This window comes from Uloborus diversus, chromosome 9, assembly GCF_026930045.1.
Source record: "Uloborus diversus isolate 005 chromosome 9, Udiv.v.3.1, whole genome shotgun sequence".
In the NCBI taxonomy this organism is placed as follows: domain Eukaryota; kingdom Metazoa; phylum Arthropoda; class Arachnida; order Araneae; family Uloboridae; genus Uloborus; species Uloborus diversus.
The window spans coordinates 135,910,443-135,930,574 of NC_072739.1; the positions used below are offsets into that span (position 1 = coordinate 135,910,443).

At 36.3% G+C, this 20,132-nt stretch overlaps 1 protein-coding gene across 1 annotated transcript; it reads left to right on the plus strand.

The window, feature by feature from the left end:
* The first annotated feature begins 8,876 nt into the window (after nucleotides 1-8,876).
* Nucleotides 8,877-19,397, plus strand: LOC129229907 (protein toll-like). The gene is made up of 4 exons (XM_054864288.1): nucleotides 8,877-9,007; nucleotides 11,674-11,859; nucleotides 13,228-13,354; nucleotides 17,431-19,397. The coding sequence occupies exons 2-4, from the start codon at nucleotides 11,712-11,714 to the stop codon at nucleotides 17,732-17,734; spliced, it is 579 nt and encodes a 192-aa protein (XP_054720263.1). The 5' UTR covers nucleotides 8,877-9,007; nucleotides 11,674-11,711; the 3' UTR covers nucleotides 17,735-19,397.
* Nucleotides 19,398-20,132: the final 735 nt, after the last annotated feature.

Genomic DNA, 20,132 nt, shown 5'->3' on the forward strand with positions numbered 1-20,132 from the left:
TCATTCATAAACATTTTTTACATTGAAAAAGGAGCTCTTAACACGTGTCTACCGAAACACGTGTCTGCAATTTAAATCGGATGTTTGTACATTATAATGTTGTTATTAGTTGAATTAAGCATTTTAAGCTTTGAAAACTTGTTGTAAAGCGAAAAATTTTGCATATATACCTGTTTTATGTTTGCAGTTATAACCCCCCCCCCCCCTGCACCATTTTTGGGGTTGGCCACATCCTAATTCGTTTTCCTCGTGCCAATACCTATCAGAAAAACCAACTGCCGTAATTTTATCACAAAAATTCCACGGACAACCACTTTTTCACCCCCCCTTCACTATGTTCAAGGTTCCTAACATTCTAATTTGTTTTCTGCTTACCAATACATTTCAGAAAAACTAACTCCCGTTTTTGTGTCACAAAAGTTTAACGGAAAACCACTTGCCCCCAGCGCGGTTTTAACCCCCTTCCCTCCCCTTCACAATGTTCAAGGTTTGTAACATTCTAATTTGTTTTCTGCTTGCCAATACCTTTCTGAAAAACTAACTCCCGTTTTTGTGTCACAAAAATTTAACGGAAAACCACTTGCCCCCCAGCGCAGTTTTAACCCCCCTCCCTCCCCTTTACTATGTTCAAGGTTCGTAACATTCTAATTTGTTTTCTGCTTGCCAATACCTTTCAAAAAAACTAACTCCCATTTTTGTGTCACAAAAATTTAACGGAAAACCACTTGCTCCCCCCCAGCGCAGTTTTAATCCCCCTCCCTCTCCTTCACTATGTTCAAGGTTCGTAACATTGTAATTTGTTTTCTGCTTGCCAATACCTTTCAGAAAAACTAACTCCCATTTTTGTGTCACAAAAATTTAACGGAAAACCACTTGCCCCCCCCCCCAGTGCAGTTTTATTCCCCCCCCCCTTGCCCCCCTGCACTATCTCCAAGTTTGGCAACATCCGAATTCGTTTTCCTCGAGCCAATACCTTTCAGAAAGACAAACTCCCAAATTGTATCACAAAAATCGCTCAATCTCACCTACTTTAAGCCTTGGTTTCCTAGGAGCAAACACGCCTAGCGTCGGCGTCGCTCCTCGCCGAGGCGAAAACTTGATTCTTCTGCTCATGCGCGCCCGAGCCAATTCGGCGTTCTGAGTGGTCACGTCGGAATCCACTTGACTTTGATTTCAGCGTTACGTCGATGAGCGACGTCGAAGATCGGCGATTCGCTTCTAGGAAACCAAGGCTTGAGGCAGTCGAGATTTCGCTCCGCAAATAAGCGCCCGAAAAGTCACTTGACCCCTTCTTTTGGCGCTTGGAATTGCTACTTGCGAGAATTTCCTTTCGAGACCGCTTTTTTCCCTATAGCGCCATCTAGTGAGGCGATCAGAACTAATCTCGCAAGGTGAATTTCGAGCTTGGAATAAGCACCCAGATTCGTAGTACAAGGTCAGGTAAAATAATCTTTGAACAATTTCTGGATCCGCCCTCGTACACTAGCATCGTTTTTACTTATTTTGCGGATTATTTGCGGAATTCACTTATCCGTGGATACTGTGCCACCTATTCTGTGCATAATCAGAAGTTTACTGTGCTTTTTTTTTTTCTGAAATTCAATACTTACTTGTGTTCAATAACTTGTATGAATCGATTATTGCAGAAAGGGCATAAGTCACTTTTTTTTTCAAAATTGAGTTAGCTGTAGTTTTCCCATGCTTGTATTTAGCGAAATGGACTACTGTAACTGTGAAGTCAAATCTTGTACAACAAAGCACTTTTATTTAGGGGTCACATTTTTTGTTTAGTGCAGAAAGAAGCGTAAGTCTCGGACTTATGCCCTTTCTGAACTAAAAGCAAAGGAAGAAATCCACTCCTGTTTGTGAAAATTGCAACACCACGAAGGACTTACGCGAGTGAGCTGAAAATTGCAGGAAATTTAAAGTAGGGCATGATATGCAAATGATGAGAATTTCTGACCGGTAGCGCATGCGTATGCTGAGCAGCGCCCTCTGAACGGCGGATCGAACCGAATATAAATAGACAGCTGTAGCGAGGCGTGTATGATTATCAGTGGTTATATGCTAGAGTAAACGTTAACTGAATCTTTACTATGCCCCTTCGACGAAAGAAAGCGAAATTTGAGCAAATTTCGGAGTTTGAACGGGGCAAAATCGTCGACCTTCGTGAAGCTGGACTGTCTTATCGTGCAGTAGCCGCTCGTGTGCAGCGTAACAGCAGCGCAATCATGTGTGTTTGGAAGCAATGGACGGACGAGGGTCGAACAGCTCGGAAATTCGGGAGTGAACCCCGAAATGTGACGTCAGCTCGCGATGACAGACACCTGGTGCGTATGGCGCTGATGGACCGCACAGCTTCTTCTAAACAATTGGCAGCACATTGGTCAACAGCTACAGGTGTTTCATTGCGTGCTTTGTCAATTCAGAGACGTCTGCTGCAGCGTGGGCTGGTCGCAAGGATTCCTTTATACAGGATTCTTCTCACGCAAAATCATCGCCGCCTGCGGCTACAATGGGCCAATGTGCAAAAGAGCTGGCGTGCTGATTGGCAGCAGGTTGTCGGGCGCTCATCCAGGAAATTTTTTTATATTGAGGCTCTAAAAACGCAATTTAAGGCGTTGTGAATATTCCAGGCACAGAGAAAACAAGAGCGTGGCATGAGAGAAAACGTGCGGGTGAAGCGACAGTTCAGAATGTTAAAAAAAAAAAAAGTTAAAATAAAAGTTTAACTTCTATCGTGTGTTTTACGCCCCACATTTTTTAAATTTTGATGACGAAGTTTCCAAGAAACATTCCTAAATCCTCTTACTACGAAAACTTATAGCAATTCATGGTTTCCTTGCTGATATGAAAGTTTTCTTTCTTTTGATTTTTTTTTGTAACCCTTTTTTACGAATTTAATTTCAATGAATTGAAAATTGGCATGTGTTAATTACGCTGTCATTAAAATTTCAACAACTACCCGTTGCGAATTAGTTATATGAATGCTTATTGAATGAAGTTTAATTGTTGATTAATATATTAATTTTAAGTGGGTCTTCAAGTATTAACTATGAAAATAATTTGGCATTTGAAAATCAAAATTGTACAGGATGTTCCCAAGAAAGCGTATAAAATAAATTAATAAATAATTAAAAAATAAAACAATGATTTCATGATCACATGTTTCACAGCTTTGTCGCTGTTAGATCTGAAAGAAAGAATAAAAATTACCATTGGTTGTGATTAAAAACACACACACACACAGAGGAAAAGGATTCCGAAACATTCGAAGACGTTTTTGAAAAATACGGAGTGTATTCCGTCTTACTCGGAAACGTTTTTGAAAATTTCATGAACCACAGCTGCACAATCTATTCAGAAACGTTTTTGAAAAGTATAGAAAGAGAGTTCCAAAATACTCAGAAACGTTTCTGGAAATTACAAAAAGAGAATTCCGAAATACTCAGAAACATTTCTGAAAATTTCATGAACCGCAGCTGCCCGATGTACTCAGAAACATTTCCGGATTTTTTTTACAGTGTAAATACTAATGTAATAAATACATCGCTTGCTTTAAAATATGGAAAATATGTGTTTTGATTTTTCGCAATAACCTCCAACGTTCGTGTTGGTGACAACTTGAAAAAGCTGCGGCTATCATAATTATGATTGATATAACCAATAAATGTTGAAATTAAAATTTAATGCGGATGTTACATAACACTTTATTAGTGCAATCGGTAAATTATGAGCACACTGTTGTAAATAAAATTGAATATAGCTGTCTATCAAGTACTCTCTGAATTTCAACAAAGAGGGTGATTTTTGTACTTTATACAGGATAGCCATCCCCTCATGTCCTAATCACGTGGTCATCTTACAATATGTTTTTAGCTTTTAAATTTTTTAATTCTTAAATTTGAAAAAAAACTCATGAATTTTACTTTGTGTTTTTAAAATTCTGTTTATGGTTTGGGTTTTAGCCCATGCGATTTAATCATGTGTGATTGCGCAAGTTTGAGATTTTTAAAATGACTTTGCTTGGTGAGAGATCTGATACGTATGAATTAGGTTCAAATTATTCATATGAAACTATAAAATTGACTACAGCTTTCACGAAAATGCTATCTAACGTAACAAATAATAACAACAACCCTGGTATTTTATCTGGACGACAAAACTTCCTTATCTCACAGTTGCATGAAATATTATTTATTAAGCTAGGAAAGGGGTATTACAATAACTTTAAAATAATACATTTACTTACATGAAATACACCGCCAGCTCAGTCATTTCCAGCTGAGGACTGCAGTTTCGTGCTTATTAGCACTCATCAGCCCGGCATAGGAAAGTGTCTGAGCTGGAGATGGGAAACCTCTTAAGAAAGCCAAGAGTGCCAAACAAACTGGTAGCTAATATAGATTGCTCCCCCCCCCCGGTAATTTACTGAATATATCATGCCTTGCCTTCATTCCTCGAGTTGAACGAACCATTGCTTCGGTCACTCGTCTGGTCTGCGCTAATTCTATATTAACTACCAGTTTGTTTGGCTCTCTTGGCTTCCTTAATAGGTTTTCCATCTACAGCTCAGTCACTTTCCTATGCCGGGCTGATGAGTGCTAATAAGCACGAAACTGCAGTCTTCGACTGGAAATGACTGAGCTGGCGGTGTATTTCTGCTTTAGCCCTGGCTATTGGGCGGTAATTTACTAAAAATACATTTACTTATTTCTATTTCAGAATACGGGTTTATCACAGTTTCTTGAAATGCGTTTTGACTTCGAAATGTCTTCACATCTTCGAAAATTCTTCATCCACGACCAAGCGTTGGGCATCAGCTTAGAATACAACAGATTTCAATCCTTCAGTTCTGTCCTGGTGCATCCGCAGCTCTTACAACTCCATCTGGCGGGGAACTTATTGAACACTATATCAACTTCTTTCTTGTACTCGTTGGAGATGTTACACGATGTGACCTTAGCTGATAATCCTTGGAAATGTGATTGTGATGCTATACCTTTCCGTAAGTGGCTGCTGTCCAGAATGAGCGTTGTAAGTGTTCACTAACCAGCAGATCTTGTAAATTATTTTACTAAGTCGCTATCTAACAAATTACAGCTATTTAGCAGATTACATCTTGAGAGTACGCATACTAAGTCGCCGTTACTGTGTGTGTGTTGATGAACACACACACACTAAGTGCCCATCAACAAGTAAAGTATCAAAATGCAGCTTGAAAGTACGTATATAGTACGCAAGTAATTCATTCATCAGTAAATGAACTTATTTTTTGGTTTTAGGAAAAAAGGTTTTCAATTTCTTCTGAAGGTGCTAAAGTTTAACACCTTTATTTGTTAAAAAATAGTCTTGAAATATTTATCTACAAGGTTTTGTACAAGTTTTGCGTTCGAAATCTTTTCTATAAAGCCCGGGGGTGCCCATCTTCCCTAGGAGCAATGGCGCACCCCTCCCCCTAAATATCGCGACGCCCCCCCAAAAGCAAGAGCTCCCTCCAAAAAAAGGGGGAAATATCCTTCAAAACATCCCCCTCTAAAAATTTCAATAGCGCAGTCTGCGTTATGCCCCCCCCCCCCCGCCCAGGTGGGCACCCCTGATAAAACCAATCGATCTATGAGCTGCATTTACACAAAATTCCAACAGTTTACACCGAAGGTGTCTCGTTAAATTTCTCTTCACTGTTCATAGCAGAACTAAAAATTATTCAAATCAAACTAGTATGTTGTGGTCATCACGAAACTTTCTTGTGCATCCTTCTTATGAATTCCGGTCCCTCGTTATGCTTGACGAAAAAGCTTTTTTTTTTTTCCAGCAAAAAAAGAACTACGCGTAAAAAAACTTGACGACCGTCCCAATTTCAGAATTATCGCAGTAGCAAAGCAAAGAGCGATTTATCTGTCTTATTGTTGCATTAATAATAGTGCTATTTTATTCGCACCGATAATAATAACAATAATCAGCCCCTTTTGGAGTAATTGGCGCCAAAATTGAACCAACGCCTGTATATAGGTTCACATTAATTCCAAATTTCATCCAAAACGTAGCATTACTTCTTGAGATATAGCCCTCGCAATGAAAAAGAAAAAACGTTCGATTGCACCACCCCCTTTTCAGCTATTGACGTAGCTCTTGTACCCTTTAAGAGCTACTTGTCGAAAAAATTTTGTTTGGCTCCGCTCATTATTTCTTGAGATACAGCAGTCACAATTAAGAACAAAAAATGTTCTATGGCTCAATCCCCGTTTGAGCTATTGACACCAAAATTGAATCAGCATCTGTACTTATTAGGGGAAGTATATGGAACAAATTTTGTCTCATTCCGCCAGTTACTTCCTGGTGAATAGCAGGCACGCATATCTCATGAAATTTTCCATTGTTCCGCTCCATTGGAGGCATTCGCCCTAAAAACCAATGGGCGTTCAATTTCATGTGGTAGTTTTTGATGTAGAGCGGCCACAAAAAACCGGTCACACACATACTGAAACACACAGACATTTTTCTTAAAAGGTCGAAATGGGCTCAGCACACCTCAAAACGTTCAAATCCGTCAAAATTCGAAAAATTGCACGAATTTAATACTTTTTTCTACACAGTGTTCCATTTTAACCTGCAATCAAAATTTTAAAAGAAAACTTTGAAAAAATGTGGGAAATTTTTGTCTTAGTGTTTAGATTATATTGAGTTTCGAAATAAAAGTGTAATTCAAGGATCATTTCCTCGAGATATCTTTGCCATGACACCTTATTTCCATGCTTCATTTTTAGACCTTTATTTCCACAACCGCTAGTCCTAGATGTATACTTCCAGTTGCAAAAATGTTCAGAATCAGACGCTGAGTTAAGATATTGAAAGTTTGAAGTAAAAATAAAAATAACTAAAAAAAATACAAAATTTAACTTTTTATACGGGCCCCAGATCCCCTAACTTATATTTAGGGAAATAACCTTCATTGAAAAAATAATTCCAACACAAAAAGTTCGACATTGGAACGACCAATATTCACCGAGACATGAAACGCAGCTTTTAGTGACCACCACGCAACTTTACAACCACTTTTCACTCCCCTTCAATAACACCTCCTGGGGGAAAATATAGCGGATTACAAGGGTTTAAAATTATATGTGGGCATAGAGTGGGGTTTTTCAAATTGTTCGAGGCCTTGTAGGGTGCCTTTGCGTATCATGGCGTAACTTTTGTATTTATTTTTGAATCGCAATTAAAAATATTAGTACTTATTTTATTTACTTCGACAACCTGACATTCCTCTGAAAGTGCGATAAGTTCCAATCTCACCTTCTGTATATTCCCTAAAAACTTTAAACTCGAATATCTCGTGAGTTTCGGTCGCTAAAATGTCAAGTTTTTTTTTCTTAGAAATATCTTTCAATGGAGATTAATTCCCTAAACATAAGTTAGGGGACGTGGGGCCAGTATAAAAAGTTAAATTTTGTATTTTTTGATTCATTTTTATTTTCACTTCAAACTTTCAATATCTTAACTCAGCACTTGATTTTGAACATTTTTGCAATTGGAAATATACATCCAGGACTAACGGTTGCGGAAATGAAGGTCTTGCAGGTTAAAACGGAACACCTTGTGCATTATATACAGAAGAAAGTAAAAAGAAGCATGGAAATCAGGCGTCATGGCAAAGTTATCTCGAGGAAATGATCCTTGAATTACACTTTTATTTCAAAACTCAATATAATCTAAACACTAAGACAAAAATTTCCCACATTTTTTCAAAATTTTCTTTTAAAAAATAAACAGAACAACTATATTAGCGATTATTTAGCGGTACATAAAAGCTTTGTTTCAATTTCTTTTTTTCCCTATGCAAGCAAAAAGTCACAGAAGGTTTTTTTTAAAAACAATAATCGTAAATTCATCTTTTAAGGGCTAATTACGAATCCCTTTTTGCTCGTTATACGTTACCTGAGATTTTAAATCACATGCCAGGAAAAAGTTGCTTAAAAAAATATCGAGAAAACGATTAATGCAAGTTTTTTAGTTTGTGCTATGATTTAGTTCAAATTTATTATTATTTTTTTTTTGTCAATTACACATGTGAAATAAATTTGATCACAAATAGGGGAATATTTTATCCTCCTATGAATAATTTCATTGCCAGTTTAAAATAATTCAGCCGTGGTTTCCTTTGCAAGGCTTATGATTTTCCTATTTTCTTATTTTTCCTGTGGCTTTTTTTCGGGGACTCCAAAGGGGCCATGAGGCTCCCGTTGAAAAACCATTATGTAACTGTGTAAAAACTTACAAAAGTTGAAAAGAAATACGGTAGTTGAGCTCTCTCTCTCCTTTCCTCCTCCCCTCGCATGCTTCCATACAAATTTTGTCCTGATAACAATCTAGAAGTTTGATGATTATTATGCTCACACTGACTGTCGTAGCAACATAATATTTCATAGATAATTTCTGCTCATGTTCGCAAATATGAAAGTCAATAACAAAATACTAAACAAATGACTGCTTTTTTCATTTAGATCCAAGCAAATAAATCTGAGATGCGATCTTGAAACATATCATCTTCATTTTAATCAAAGCGAGACATGTGGTTTTTAATCAAGGACGAAGAAACGAATTGTTTACAATATTATTATTGTTTCGGATGCATAGATCATTTTTAAAGCTGATATTGTCAATTTTAGTTAGGTCACTGTCGATCATGTTTATGATCATGACATGTCATTGATAGGTGGTTTCACTACATGAATGCAGCAAAAAAAAAAAAAAAAACCTTTTGTATTTCTAAAAATTGCTGATTATTATCAGAACATATTTGAATTGATTATAAAGACTTTTCCGTTACAGGCAATTTCAAAATTGTATGCATTTTTCTTTGATCAGGTGCGAGATATAAACAGGACCTTATGTTCTGACAATGTAAAAACACCTCATCTGGGTGGACGAGTGATATGGACTCTAAATGATTTAGATCTCTGCCCCACAGAAGTATTCTGGTATTTGGTTTCTTTTGGAATAGCAGGTAAGAACCGAGAGCTGTTTTTCTGTTTTGTCAACACTACTTTTTTAAAACTCTAAATTACACTCCGGAAAACAATTTAGTGTTTCCGGAAGTTTCTTTAATAGTTCTTTAATCCCTTAAAAAACGAGGATTTTTCGGTAAAACTGGTCAAAAATAATTGATTTTTTTTTTTTTTTTTGAAAGAAAATGACTGTATAGGTATACAGTGGACGCCGGGAAATTGAATCAGTGGTTAATCGAATCATCCGCTTTAATGAATCAAATTTTCAAAAACAGAACAAGATCCAGCTTTATTGAATTAGCCGCGTTATTGAATCAGCCGCTTTATGGAATCAAAACTGTTTCGAACAAACGTGATTCATTTAATCGACGACCACTGTAGTGTTTTTTTTTTTTTTTTTTTTTTTTTTTAAATTTCAGTGAACACAAGGAAGTAGGAGGAAGAGGGAAGGGATGAAATTCATATAAAAATTCATGCAAACAAAGTGCAAATGATTTCATGGCACGTTACTTTTGAATTTCAAAATATTAAAATTAAGTTAAGGGACTCATTCAGCTCTAACAGAACTCGATCTAATCGAATACGATCGATTGCATCTCCCAATCACGCAGTCAGAAATTTATTTTGCTCCACTCAAAAGGAAATTTCTCGTTACGCCTCTGGAATCTCCAGAATTCAATCTAATCGAATAAAATCGAGTTGAATGAGCTTTTAAATTGCCATAGCATAAAAATGGATAAAAATTCAGTTTAGCAGTAAAATTGGATATTACCTTTTTCGCACCAAACAATCACTTTATACAAGTAAACGTACACTCGTCTGGTCAGTGCTAATTATGTACTAACTACCAGTTTGTTTGGCACTCTTGGCTTCCTTAAGTGATTTTCCACCTCCAGCTCAGTCACTCCTATGCCGGGCTGATGAATGCTAATAAGCACGAAACTGCAGTCCTCGGTTGGAATTGACTGAGCTGGCGGTGTATTTCATGTATTTCTGCCTTAGCCCTGGCTATAGGGTGGTAACTTACTGAATAAGTAAACGTATATTATCAAAAACAGTAATAATAATAATACGGCATAGTTGAGTATCCTGTGGTAAATAAGTTCAATAATAACCTAGCCTATCTATTTTTACCAGACGGGCATCAGAAATAAAATCACACATGATACAAGAACGCCTGTGTCAATTGCGTTCATGAGCAATTTGCCGGTAACGTCACCCCGTTACAGGCACACGCGTAAGTGGTTAAAGAACTTTCCTTTAATATTAATTCCTTTTTTTCAGCTTGATTCTCAAGAGTCAAGCTCATTAATTTTAAATGACATATAGTATCATGATTTAATCTCTGATGATTGCGTTTTAGTTTGCCTACTTTTACACTCACTCAAGCTGAGTTCATTTGTTCAAAATTATACGCCAAATCAGGGGCGCCTTGATGGGAGGCCAAGGTCACCGTGACCTCCAAAAATTTCCTTATTCAGAAAATTTTGTCTGACGATTCGGCAAAATTTGGAGTTCTGTTCGGCGAAATTATCATCATTCAGTGAAATTTGGAGCTGCATTTGACAAAACTATCATCGTTCTTCAAAATTTGGACCTGCATCCGACAATGGGGTCGTTTCCAAAATTTTAAAAGTATTTTTTTCTGAAATAGCATGCTTAAAAACATAGGATCTGGCCATTTAAAAAAATAATTTACTTAAGTTTAATATTTCTTAAAAATTACTTAAATCGGTCCGCTTTCATTGTTTACGTTTCTGCCGTGTGACATCACAAATGATGAAATGCCATTCAATGTTGCCATTCACAGAACAAAATATTTAATTCGCATCTTTATTCACGTGTACTGGCAACGATATGGTTGATAGCAAGCGTAGACGCAATTTTTAATTCGCTGCTTGATTATCATAACATGGAAACGCAGTGAAAAATGCGCCAAAATGCATCACTTGTGACCTCATCAAGACCACATCTTGTTTTCAAAATCCGACATTTAAAAAAATTATTTAAAAAATAACTGTTTGGAAAATGAAAGTATTTTCTGGGTCCCTGTTATTTCTTTTTATTTATTCTATCAATTTCAGTGACTAAAAGTAGTACTTTTGACTGAAGGAAACAACCTCATTGAGAATTTTCTCCCTCCCAAAGTTCGGGGCGCTGCTGCGCCCAATCGTTTGGTCTCAGAGATGATTGCATTTTAGTTCTCATGCTCAAAAAAACTTTTGTATTGTAAATCGCAAACGCAATTATTATTTAATCCCACATGATTGCATTTTACTTTTTCTGTTGTGCTCAAGTAAATACATTAGTTGTAGGTGTCCCCTACTTTTCGCCGACACAAAATCCCCTCCTCCTGTTTTTCAGGTTTAACCTTACCTTTTTAAACAGTCGAATCTCGATAACTCGAAGTTTACAACTCGAATATTAATTTTTCTCAAAGTTTTTCATTGGGTCCAAAACTCTCGAGACTGTTGTGAAAACTTCCCATTATTCGAACTATTAATAACTCGAACGTTTTTGTCGGTCCCTTGGGGCTTCGAGTTATCGTCAATTGACTATATATTTGAGAGGGAGGGGGGATTTTAAATGTCTGCGAAAAGTAGGGTAAACCTAATTGTACATGTCTTACACAATTCTTACTAAATCCGGCATGATTGTATTTTAGTTCTCCTATTTTTATGCTCAAGCGGAGTAGTAGTCTGCATGAAGTACGAATTTGAAATCAAAGCTTGGTTGTATGCCCATGGATTTAAAAAAATCAAGGAAGTAGACTCTGGTGAAGACAAACCCTATGATGCATTTTTGGCTTATGCAAAGGAAGACAGGGATATCATGTTAGAAGTAGAAAGAGGTACGTGCTTTTAATTCTTTTACCGTCCTGCCCTGCCCAAAAGTTGCGATTTTTAGAATTTTATCTGTGGGGTATCTTTGGAAGATTTACTTATTGTAATGAGACCTCACAATGTACGGGATCAAATTACTTTTTTTACAAATTTCCTTTGAAAAATGTGCAGTAATTACAATTTATAACCCATTTTACTACCACTACCAATATAAATTCATATGTTGAAAGTACTAAATGTGCCCCCAGAAATTCAATTTATTGTGCATAATTAAAAATGCACTCTGAAAGCGTTTAATCTATTGTTATCATTTTTGAAAATGTATTCTTTTTAAGTCTTGGGTAAGCATATATGCAATTTAGGAATAAAGAAAGAAGTGAAACCCCTCCTAACGGACACCCCTTTTATACGGACAATTTTTAGTTCCCCGGTTCCAAGACAAGTAACATTATTAAACCCCTGTCCTGCGGACACCTCTCTATTGCGGACAAAAAAATGTGTCCCGTTAGTGTCCACATTGGAGGGATTTTTCTAAACCTTTGTGCATAAATTAAATATCTAGCATCCAGCACTTATTTGAATTTTGACATCGCGAATTCAAATTACATTTTTCGCAGTTTCGAATTGCGATAGACCCTACTCGTCTTGTTTATACAAATGAAATTTAATGGAAATGGCACCGCCCGCCCTGTCTAGTGGTCAGAGAGCTTTAGGTCAGAGGAGTCTGACTGTGATTGGGAGGTCCCGGGTCTGAATCCCTGCTCGGCCATGGATGTATTTTCTTTCCCCTGTCCTTGTCCTTCCTTTGTGTAATTGTGCTGTGAATGGTTGCCTGCCCTATGAGCAGTGACGTGCACAGCGCGGGGGGGGGGGGGGGGGAGAAGGGACGCCTGTTGACTCGGGCCCGAACATGAAGGGGCCTAATATTTTTAAAATAAGGGGTGAAATATCCCTATATTTCAAACAATATGCAGGGTGGGGGCGAAAAAGTAATTTGTGACTGGCCCCAAAATTTCTGCGCACTCTCCTGCCTATGAGCGGGTCCTTATAGCACGGGGGGAACTGTGGAAGTCGGACTTATTATCACACAAAATTACGGTACAGTTGTGAAAGTGAAGCGCCGCGCCCCAATATGCCAGCCTACCTGGCACAAGACAACAAGAACAATGGAAATGGCAAAGAAAATCGCACCACTCATATTATACCTGGTGATTTCCTAGAACAACTAGATGGTGATAGTTTCACGAAAAAATTTAATACGCATTAGGGGCCACTAGCCAAAAAAGGTTGAGAACCTCTGTAGTATTGCATTTGTTAAAAAATGGTGTTTTAAAAACCAAATGCTTTTTTAAAACAAATATATTTTTTTTTTGTAGAGGTTCGGAAGCAGCAGCAAACTAAATTATTAATTCACGATCGAGATTTCGAAGGCGGTAAAGATATTGACAAGAACATTATCGAAGGAATACGTGATTCCAAGAAAACTGTTGTTTTTCTTTCTAGGTAAGTAACGTTTTCATTTATAGTCCCCCCCCCTTTTATTTTTTGAATTTTTGGCCACTTTTTAAAACTCAAAGAGCAAAACGATATTTTTTTTCTTTTCCTAAATTTGCTGAATCTCATGATCTTAAAAGCAGAAACAATTGCAAATTGTAATATATTTTTTAAGGAATTAGTTCAGAAAGTCTGCCGATTGAATTAGTTGGAAAGGATTTTAACTCTCAACGCTTTTGCACACTCTAAGGTTATCAATTCATTCGTTAAAAGATTGGTTCCAATTCGTTTTGCGGAGGGATTGCTGACTAAGAGAAAGAAAAGCAGTTTTGAAAATTCTTGGGTAAAGATTCTTTTAATTCTAAGCAAATCAGTTATGGATAAGGAGACCATTTGTCCCGTTTTAAACGGGACAGTCCCGTTTTCAGGTAGCCTGTGTCATTGTCCCAGCACATAGCTGCTGAAATGTCCCGTTTTCAGAAGCGACAGAATGGAATACTGGGAATGTTTCAACATCAAGTAGTTGAGTGGAATCGTCAAAGCGGTTTCAAGCAAATAATTTAAATCATGCGAACTTCAACACTTACATTTTATATTTGCTCGGTACTAATGCACCGGTGGAATGCGTATTTTTGCTTGTGAACTAATTTGTAGAATTGTGCAAAAGCAGAGTTGCAATTCACAGTTCTTAATGTGGTGTATATTGTAAAAGTACATCTTGTACGAAATTCTCCCAAGAATTTAATTCTTCTTTAACTCGAGATTGCTCGCGCAACCAAAACGAACGGGAGTGTTCGCGCAGGGTATCTCATACCCGAAAAGGTTTTTTAGTTTTTTCGAGTTCAATTTTTTTTCAAAAAGGTTAAAAATGCAAATAAGAGAAAAGAGTATAATTATAAAATACTTTCTTAAAAGACTTGCATTCAATTTCTACATTTTTTTGCAAATGCATGCCGAATGGCCCATGCAAATATTTTTATCACATTTTTCACACACAAATTTGGTTTTTGTCTTTTATATTGGGGCTTTCAAAACAGCTTTTGTACGTTGACTTTGCTTTTTTAGCAGGGAATGCAATGTCTTCACTAGATCCTAGTTTTAATTTTAAGTCTCTTGGAAACATTGCGTATGCTTTAGTTCAGAACTGTAGCAGAAATATTCGCGCAGGGTATGATACACCCGTAGAAGTCAATTCAAAAGAAACTAGTTTTAGAACGTCCCCACTGTTTCTACCCCTTCAAGGTTATGACCTATGGGTCAGCTACTCAAGGAATCGTCCACTTCCTAAAAAACGGTGGGGAGAAATTTGATTGAAAGCGAAGAGGTGGGTATGTCAAACCCTGCGCCAGCAATCTCGGGTTAAAATCAGTTCGAAATATACAAAATTTAGAGCAGGAATTAGTAAAGGGAGAGAGTAAGTTCAATCGTTGGCGTAGTAAGAGCTGAGGCAACGACCCCCAAGTCATGTGACTCAACAACGACGAATAGGTGGCACATTTTGCGTGAAACAGAGAAAGAAACCAGATTTCTTCCAATGCTTTGCTTTAAAATCTATCAAGTGACTTGAGGTCTTTGCTTCACCAAATGAAAATTTTCACTGCCTCCACTTTATCTATTCTCAATGGTACAAATGTACTTGAGCTATTTTGTGCATCAAAAGTTGCGCAGTGTACTATGCAGCGCACTGAGTAGTTGCGCTGTAACGTTCGTGGTTAAATGCAATAACTCTTCTATTTACTATGAAGTTGATTCTCCAATTTACCTGACACTACCAACTCAATTTAACTAAAACTTCATTCATGCTCAAATGCTATTGAGACAAACAAAAAATGTGCATTCTGGCTCTTAAGCAACGACATACATATATTCATTCTGAACATTTTACACTTGACGAACAAAAAATCCAACTCCTTTTAGGCTGCAAAGCAGCGACATTTAAATCAAATTTACATATTTCGCATTAAAAGTTGCGAAAACAATTTCATTGCTGTTCAAGTTCAGCTGCAAGTTCATTTCTGTAATAAGTACAAAATATACGAATTTTATATATATAATACGATGCATATGTAGTTGTTTGAAGGTGAACAAGGACCGTCCAGTTTTGAGAAAAAAAATTAAAGGTCACCTTAGTTATGAAGCATTGCTTTTTTTAATTTAACTACAATCGTAATGTTTATGCCATAACATCACTTTTACTTCTTAGAATTCCTTCAATTTTTTCAAACACGAAACTTATTTTTCTGTTCAAAGAACTTTGACACGTAAGTCCTTTGAATTGTGTCTTCAACGAAATCTGATTTAGGTTAACTTGTGTTGCAATTTTAGTTAGACCTATCGAGTGCTTGTATCGTTTCTGACTTACATTAGGAAGCGGATTCTTTTTGTACTGTTAACGTGAAAAGAAATGTCTTGAAAAAATTGGTGGAGTATGAGACTGAATGATTAAATTGCTCATGCAATCAGATAAAACTCACATTTCGCCTCGTCAAATTCCGCTTTTACCAAAATTGAAACATAAAATAACATTTTGAGCTAGAAAAAATAAGTTTAATAAGTCATTTCAAATAATTAGGATTCAAAAATACTTGCGCCAGAATCTACATTGTAAGTGAATTTTACGATCCATTTCTAGTATTCTAATGATGTATAATCATCAATTTTCATGCTGATTTTTCTAGCTTCTTAGCGTGATCAAATTTTTTAAGTAATGAGAATTCAAAATTACCTTTCTGTATTTTAAATAAAAATCATAAGTATATTCTTACTTTTCAGCATTCTATAATTGCTGCACATTTATTGAGTCATTTCACTTCAGCTGAACTGATTTTTCAAATCGTCCCCAGTAGACCATCTCCGATTTGGATGAAATTTTATACAAAATTTACAGATGCCTTTGAAGCTTACCTTTTCACATTTTCAGCATCCAAGATCCAAATCCTGAGCATCTAGGATCCCTCCAAAAAATAGGGAGGTGGGGTATGGGGGCTTTGAAATGGCGGATAAGCTAACCACTAGGTGACTTGACATGGAATGACTTTATTATTCGCGTTTACACCTTAGAGCAGGAATTAGTAAATGGAGGAAGCAGGTCCAACCATTGGCTTAGCAAAAGCCGAGGCGAAGACGCCAAGTCACGTGACTCATCAACGACGAATGACTGACACGTTTTTCGTGAAACTAGCGGAAGAAACCTAATTTCTTCCAATGCATTGCTTTAAAATCAATCATGTGACTTGGGATCTTTGTTTCACGAATGAAAGTCTTCACTCCCTCCATTTTATATCTTCTCAATGGTTCACACCGATTTTTCTAGTTTCTTCATGCCAAAATCATAACTACAAGCAATTGAAGTACCTACTTATATCGCTCATTTGGAAGAAGAGTGCCACAATACTAAGAAATGAAATTTTGCAGAAGCAGCGTTTGAAGTTTAGCTCTTCAGGACATTTGCTGTAAGAAAAGTAAATTTGCTGTGCTCTCCAGTGGTTAATATTAGAACAAAAAAAAAAAATCTGACAATATTTTCCGAAGAACCTAACGTCATTTAATGCCCTAAAAGCGATAAAAAAATAAAAAGTTTCACATTGTGGCAATCTTCCTCCAAACGAGCGATATAAGGCACGAAATTTACTATGAACTTCAAAAAAGTCCCACAGTAATAATTATTCAAAAACCCACAGAGTGAACATTTTTACTGAAAAAACTTTACTGAGTATCAGGGCTGTGAGTCGGAGGGAAAGTGACTGACTCCGAGAGTTTTGGAGCCTCCAACTCCGACTTCTTTTCCTTAAAACCAGTTCGACTATGACTCCGCAAGTACTGGCAGAGCTGCGGACTTAGAGGGTAAATGATCGACTCCGGCTCTTTAAATTTAAACCTTCGACTTCCGACTCCGACTCCTTTACTCCAAAATCATCCCGACTTCGACTCCGCAGCATTGTTGAGTATCAAATCAAATCTGTCAAATTAGTCAACTCAGGTTATTAAATGGCCGGACGTGGGGCCACTGTGTAAAGGGACCTGTTTTCTAAATAAAATAATACGAAATCCTGAAGAATATTTATTTATTTATTTATTCATTACAGGAATTTCCTGAAAAGTCACTGGTGCATGTTTGAATTTAAGACAGCCTACGAGTTGACCATCAAAGACGAAGTCAACCGACTTGTCATTGTAACAGTAGGTGATTTGCCAACTGAGAAAGAGTTGCGTTACGATATCAGGAGTCATATGGAACTCAAGACGTATTTGACTTGGGAGAGTAAACATTTCTGGGAACAATTACTCTTTGTCCTCCCAGTTCGGGAGGACAGCCAAGACAATGCAGAAGAAGGCAGCAGATTAGAGCTACAACAGTTTCCAGAATGTGACACAGCTCTAATGATTTGATATAAAAACGTCGAACCTTCCAGAAGCAATTTCCAATGTCTCGTCGATCTTTAAACACCAGAGATGTCTCACGATTTCAGAAGAAAAGAATTCAGCGTTTTATGAAGCCCAAATCAGCTTCCAGAATGGTAGAGGTTTCTCGTGTATTTAAAGCATGGAAGTTACTAAAGGGTGTCCCAAAATTAATGCAAGATTTGAATTGCCACCATTTTTGCAATAAATGGTTGGCAACCCTGAAAAAAGAACAATTTGACAGCTGAGAGTTTAGGGTAATCAAAAATGGAGCGTTATACGATACAATAACGCGCTTTCATTATTGAACAATTGTTTCAAAAATAATGAAAGTTGAGGCTGGTCAAGCAGTTACTGTTATTGGCGCTCGGTATCGCAACACGGTAATGCACGGGTGGTTGTGGGCTTGTTGACATAGACCTTTGAATTCAAATAACCCCATAAGAAAAAATTTAAAAATGTTAAATCACACGATCTAGGGTGCCAATTCTGATCACCGAAATGAGAGAGTACGCGACTAGGAAATCCCGTATGCAGTAATTGAAATGTTTCACTCTCTTTTGCTGTATGGTACAATAACACCCCATTTTTACTAACCCTAAACTCTCAACTGTCAAATAGTTCTTTTTTCATGGTTGCCAACAATTTATGGAAAAAATGATGGCAAATTCAAATCTTGCGTTAATTTTGGGACACCCTTTATTTTCGGAGGGGGAAAGTCACAATTTACCGAATGAAATACCGAATTGTGCAGTGCTCTGACCGTGTTCCCCAACTGTTAACAAAGTGAAAAAAAAAAGTGCTCTTAGATCAGATGACTCTACGTTTAGGAACTATAAATTAGTTGAGTTCTTTAATTATCTCTTAGAATAAGAGTAAACAAAAAGAACGATGGTCAAAAAAATTTTTTGTTGTGTTTGTTGAAACTAAGTGTTTTACGTTTTAGCTAAAATAAAACTAAAAAAACTGAACTGTGGATACATTAGTTTGTGCTTGCATAAGCTATCCTCATATTTGACGATCGATCTCAATTTGTGTGCCAGTCGTAACAGATACGTTTCAAAATTTCGCCAAATACAAAGTGCTTAAATTGTACAAAATTTACCGATACAATACATATAATTTTGTTTCTTTATTGCTATTGGTACATTTTGTTGTATTGTCTGGTTGTATAAGTACAATAACATGTAAGTTTGATGTTTTTAAATTATGTGATATACTACATCTGCTGCAATGTAGATACAAATGTCAACTTTTTATTTGAGCAGTGACATCTGACACGTTCCAATGGATCATTTTAGTCAATTTTATTTGTTGTTATTATTTTGTAGCTGAAATTCTAAAATTCAGTTTATCATAAAAGGAGGTTCTATTGGCTTGTGCTGTTATGAGCAATCTTCATGTTTTGTAATCGTGTACTATTTGCGTTTTAATCACAGCAAATATATTTTTAAATTTAACAACATCCGAAATATGTAAGTGCAAATATCTAGCGTCATTGCAATAAGATACGGTTGCAGTATTTTTCTATGTTTAACTGCGATTGTCACGCTTTGACGCTTTATCGGGTTGTAAAAGTATGCTAACTTGTAATTTTATTGTTCTTGAAATATATTGGTATCGCAGTGTTGCCACTAACGTTATATTTTCAAATTTCAATAAAAACAATTTAAATAAAAATGTTTCAATGGAATATTGTTTTCGATGTTATGTGCTTACATTTTTGGCACTAACGTAAAAATGACAGACGGATCTCAACCTGCAGTTTCATATCGTTATTGAGGTCAGTATCCATATTGATGCAATCTTTTGATGACATGAGTTTAAAAGTCATGTTTTAAAAATTATTTTGGAACTTTTCCTTTTTTTACGTAGAAAACTTGTTACAATGCTTCGAACTTCCAGCATTGTTTAATGTTCAACAGATTTATCTTGAAAATACTGCAAGATTAGTTTATATTTTGCTCGATTGACATTTTTAGGTTTTGTCTTCCTTTTCTGCTGAGATCCTACACTACCACGTTTCTGGTTCTTTAATTCAAAATTTAGTTTTTTATATAAAATTATTTCAAATAAAAAGTAAAATAAAATTCAAATTAGTTAAAATAATAGAAAATATAGTTAATCTTTCTTCAATCAAAAACTTTAATTTTTTGTATTATTTAATGTTTGTACTATTTTTTTTTTTTTTTTTTGCAGAAGAGCTTAATTTATCCTTACTACATCTACACTAATTAAAGTTAAAATCTTTCATACAATGTTATTCTCACCTGAAGAACTAATAAGGACAACATATTGGCCTTTCTTACAATAATATTATCACCTGAAGAACTAATAAAGACAACAATAAGGCACCTATTGTTTTCAAACGGATACATTTAACTAA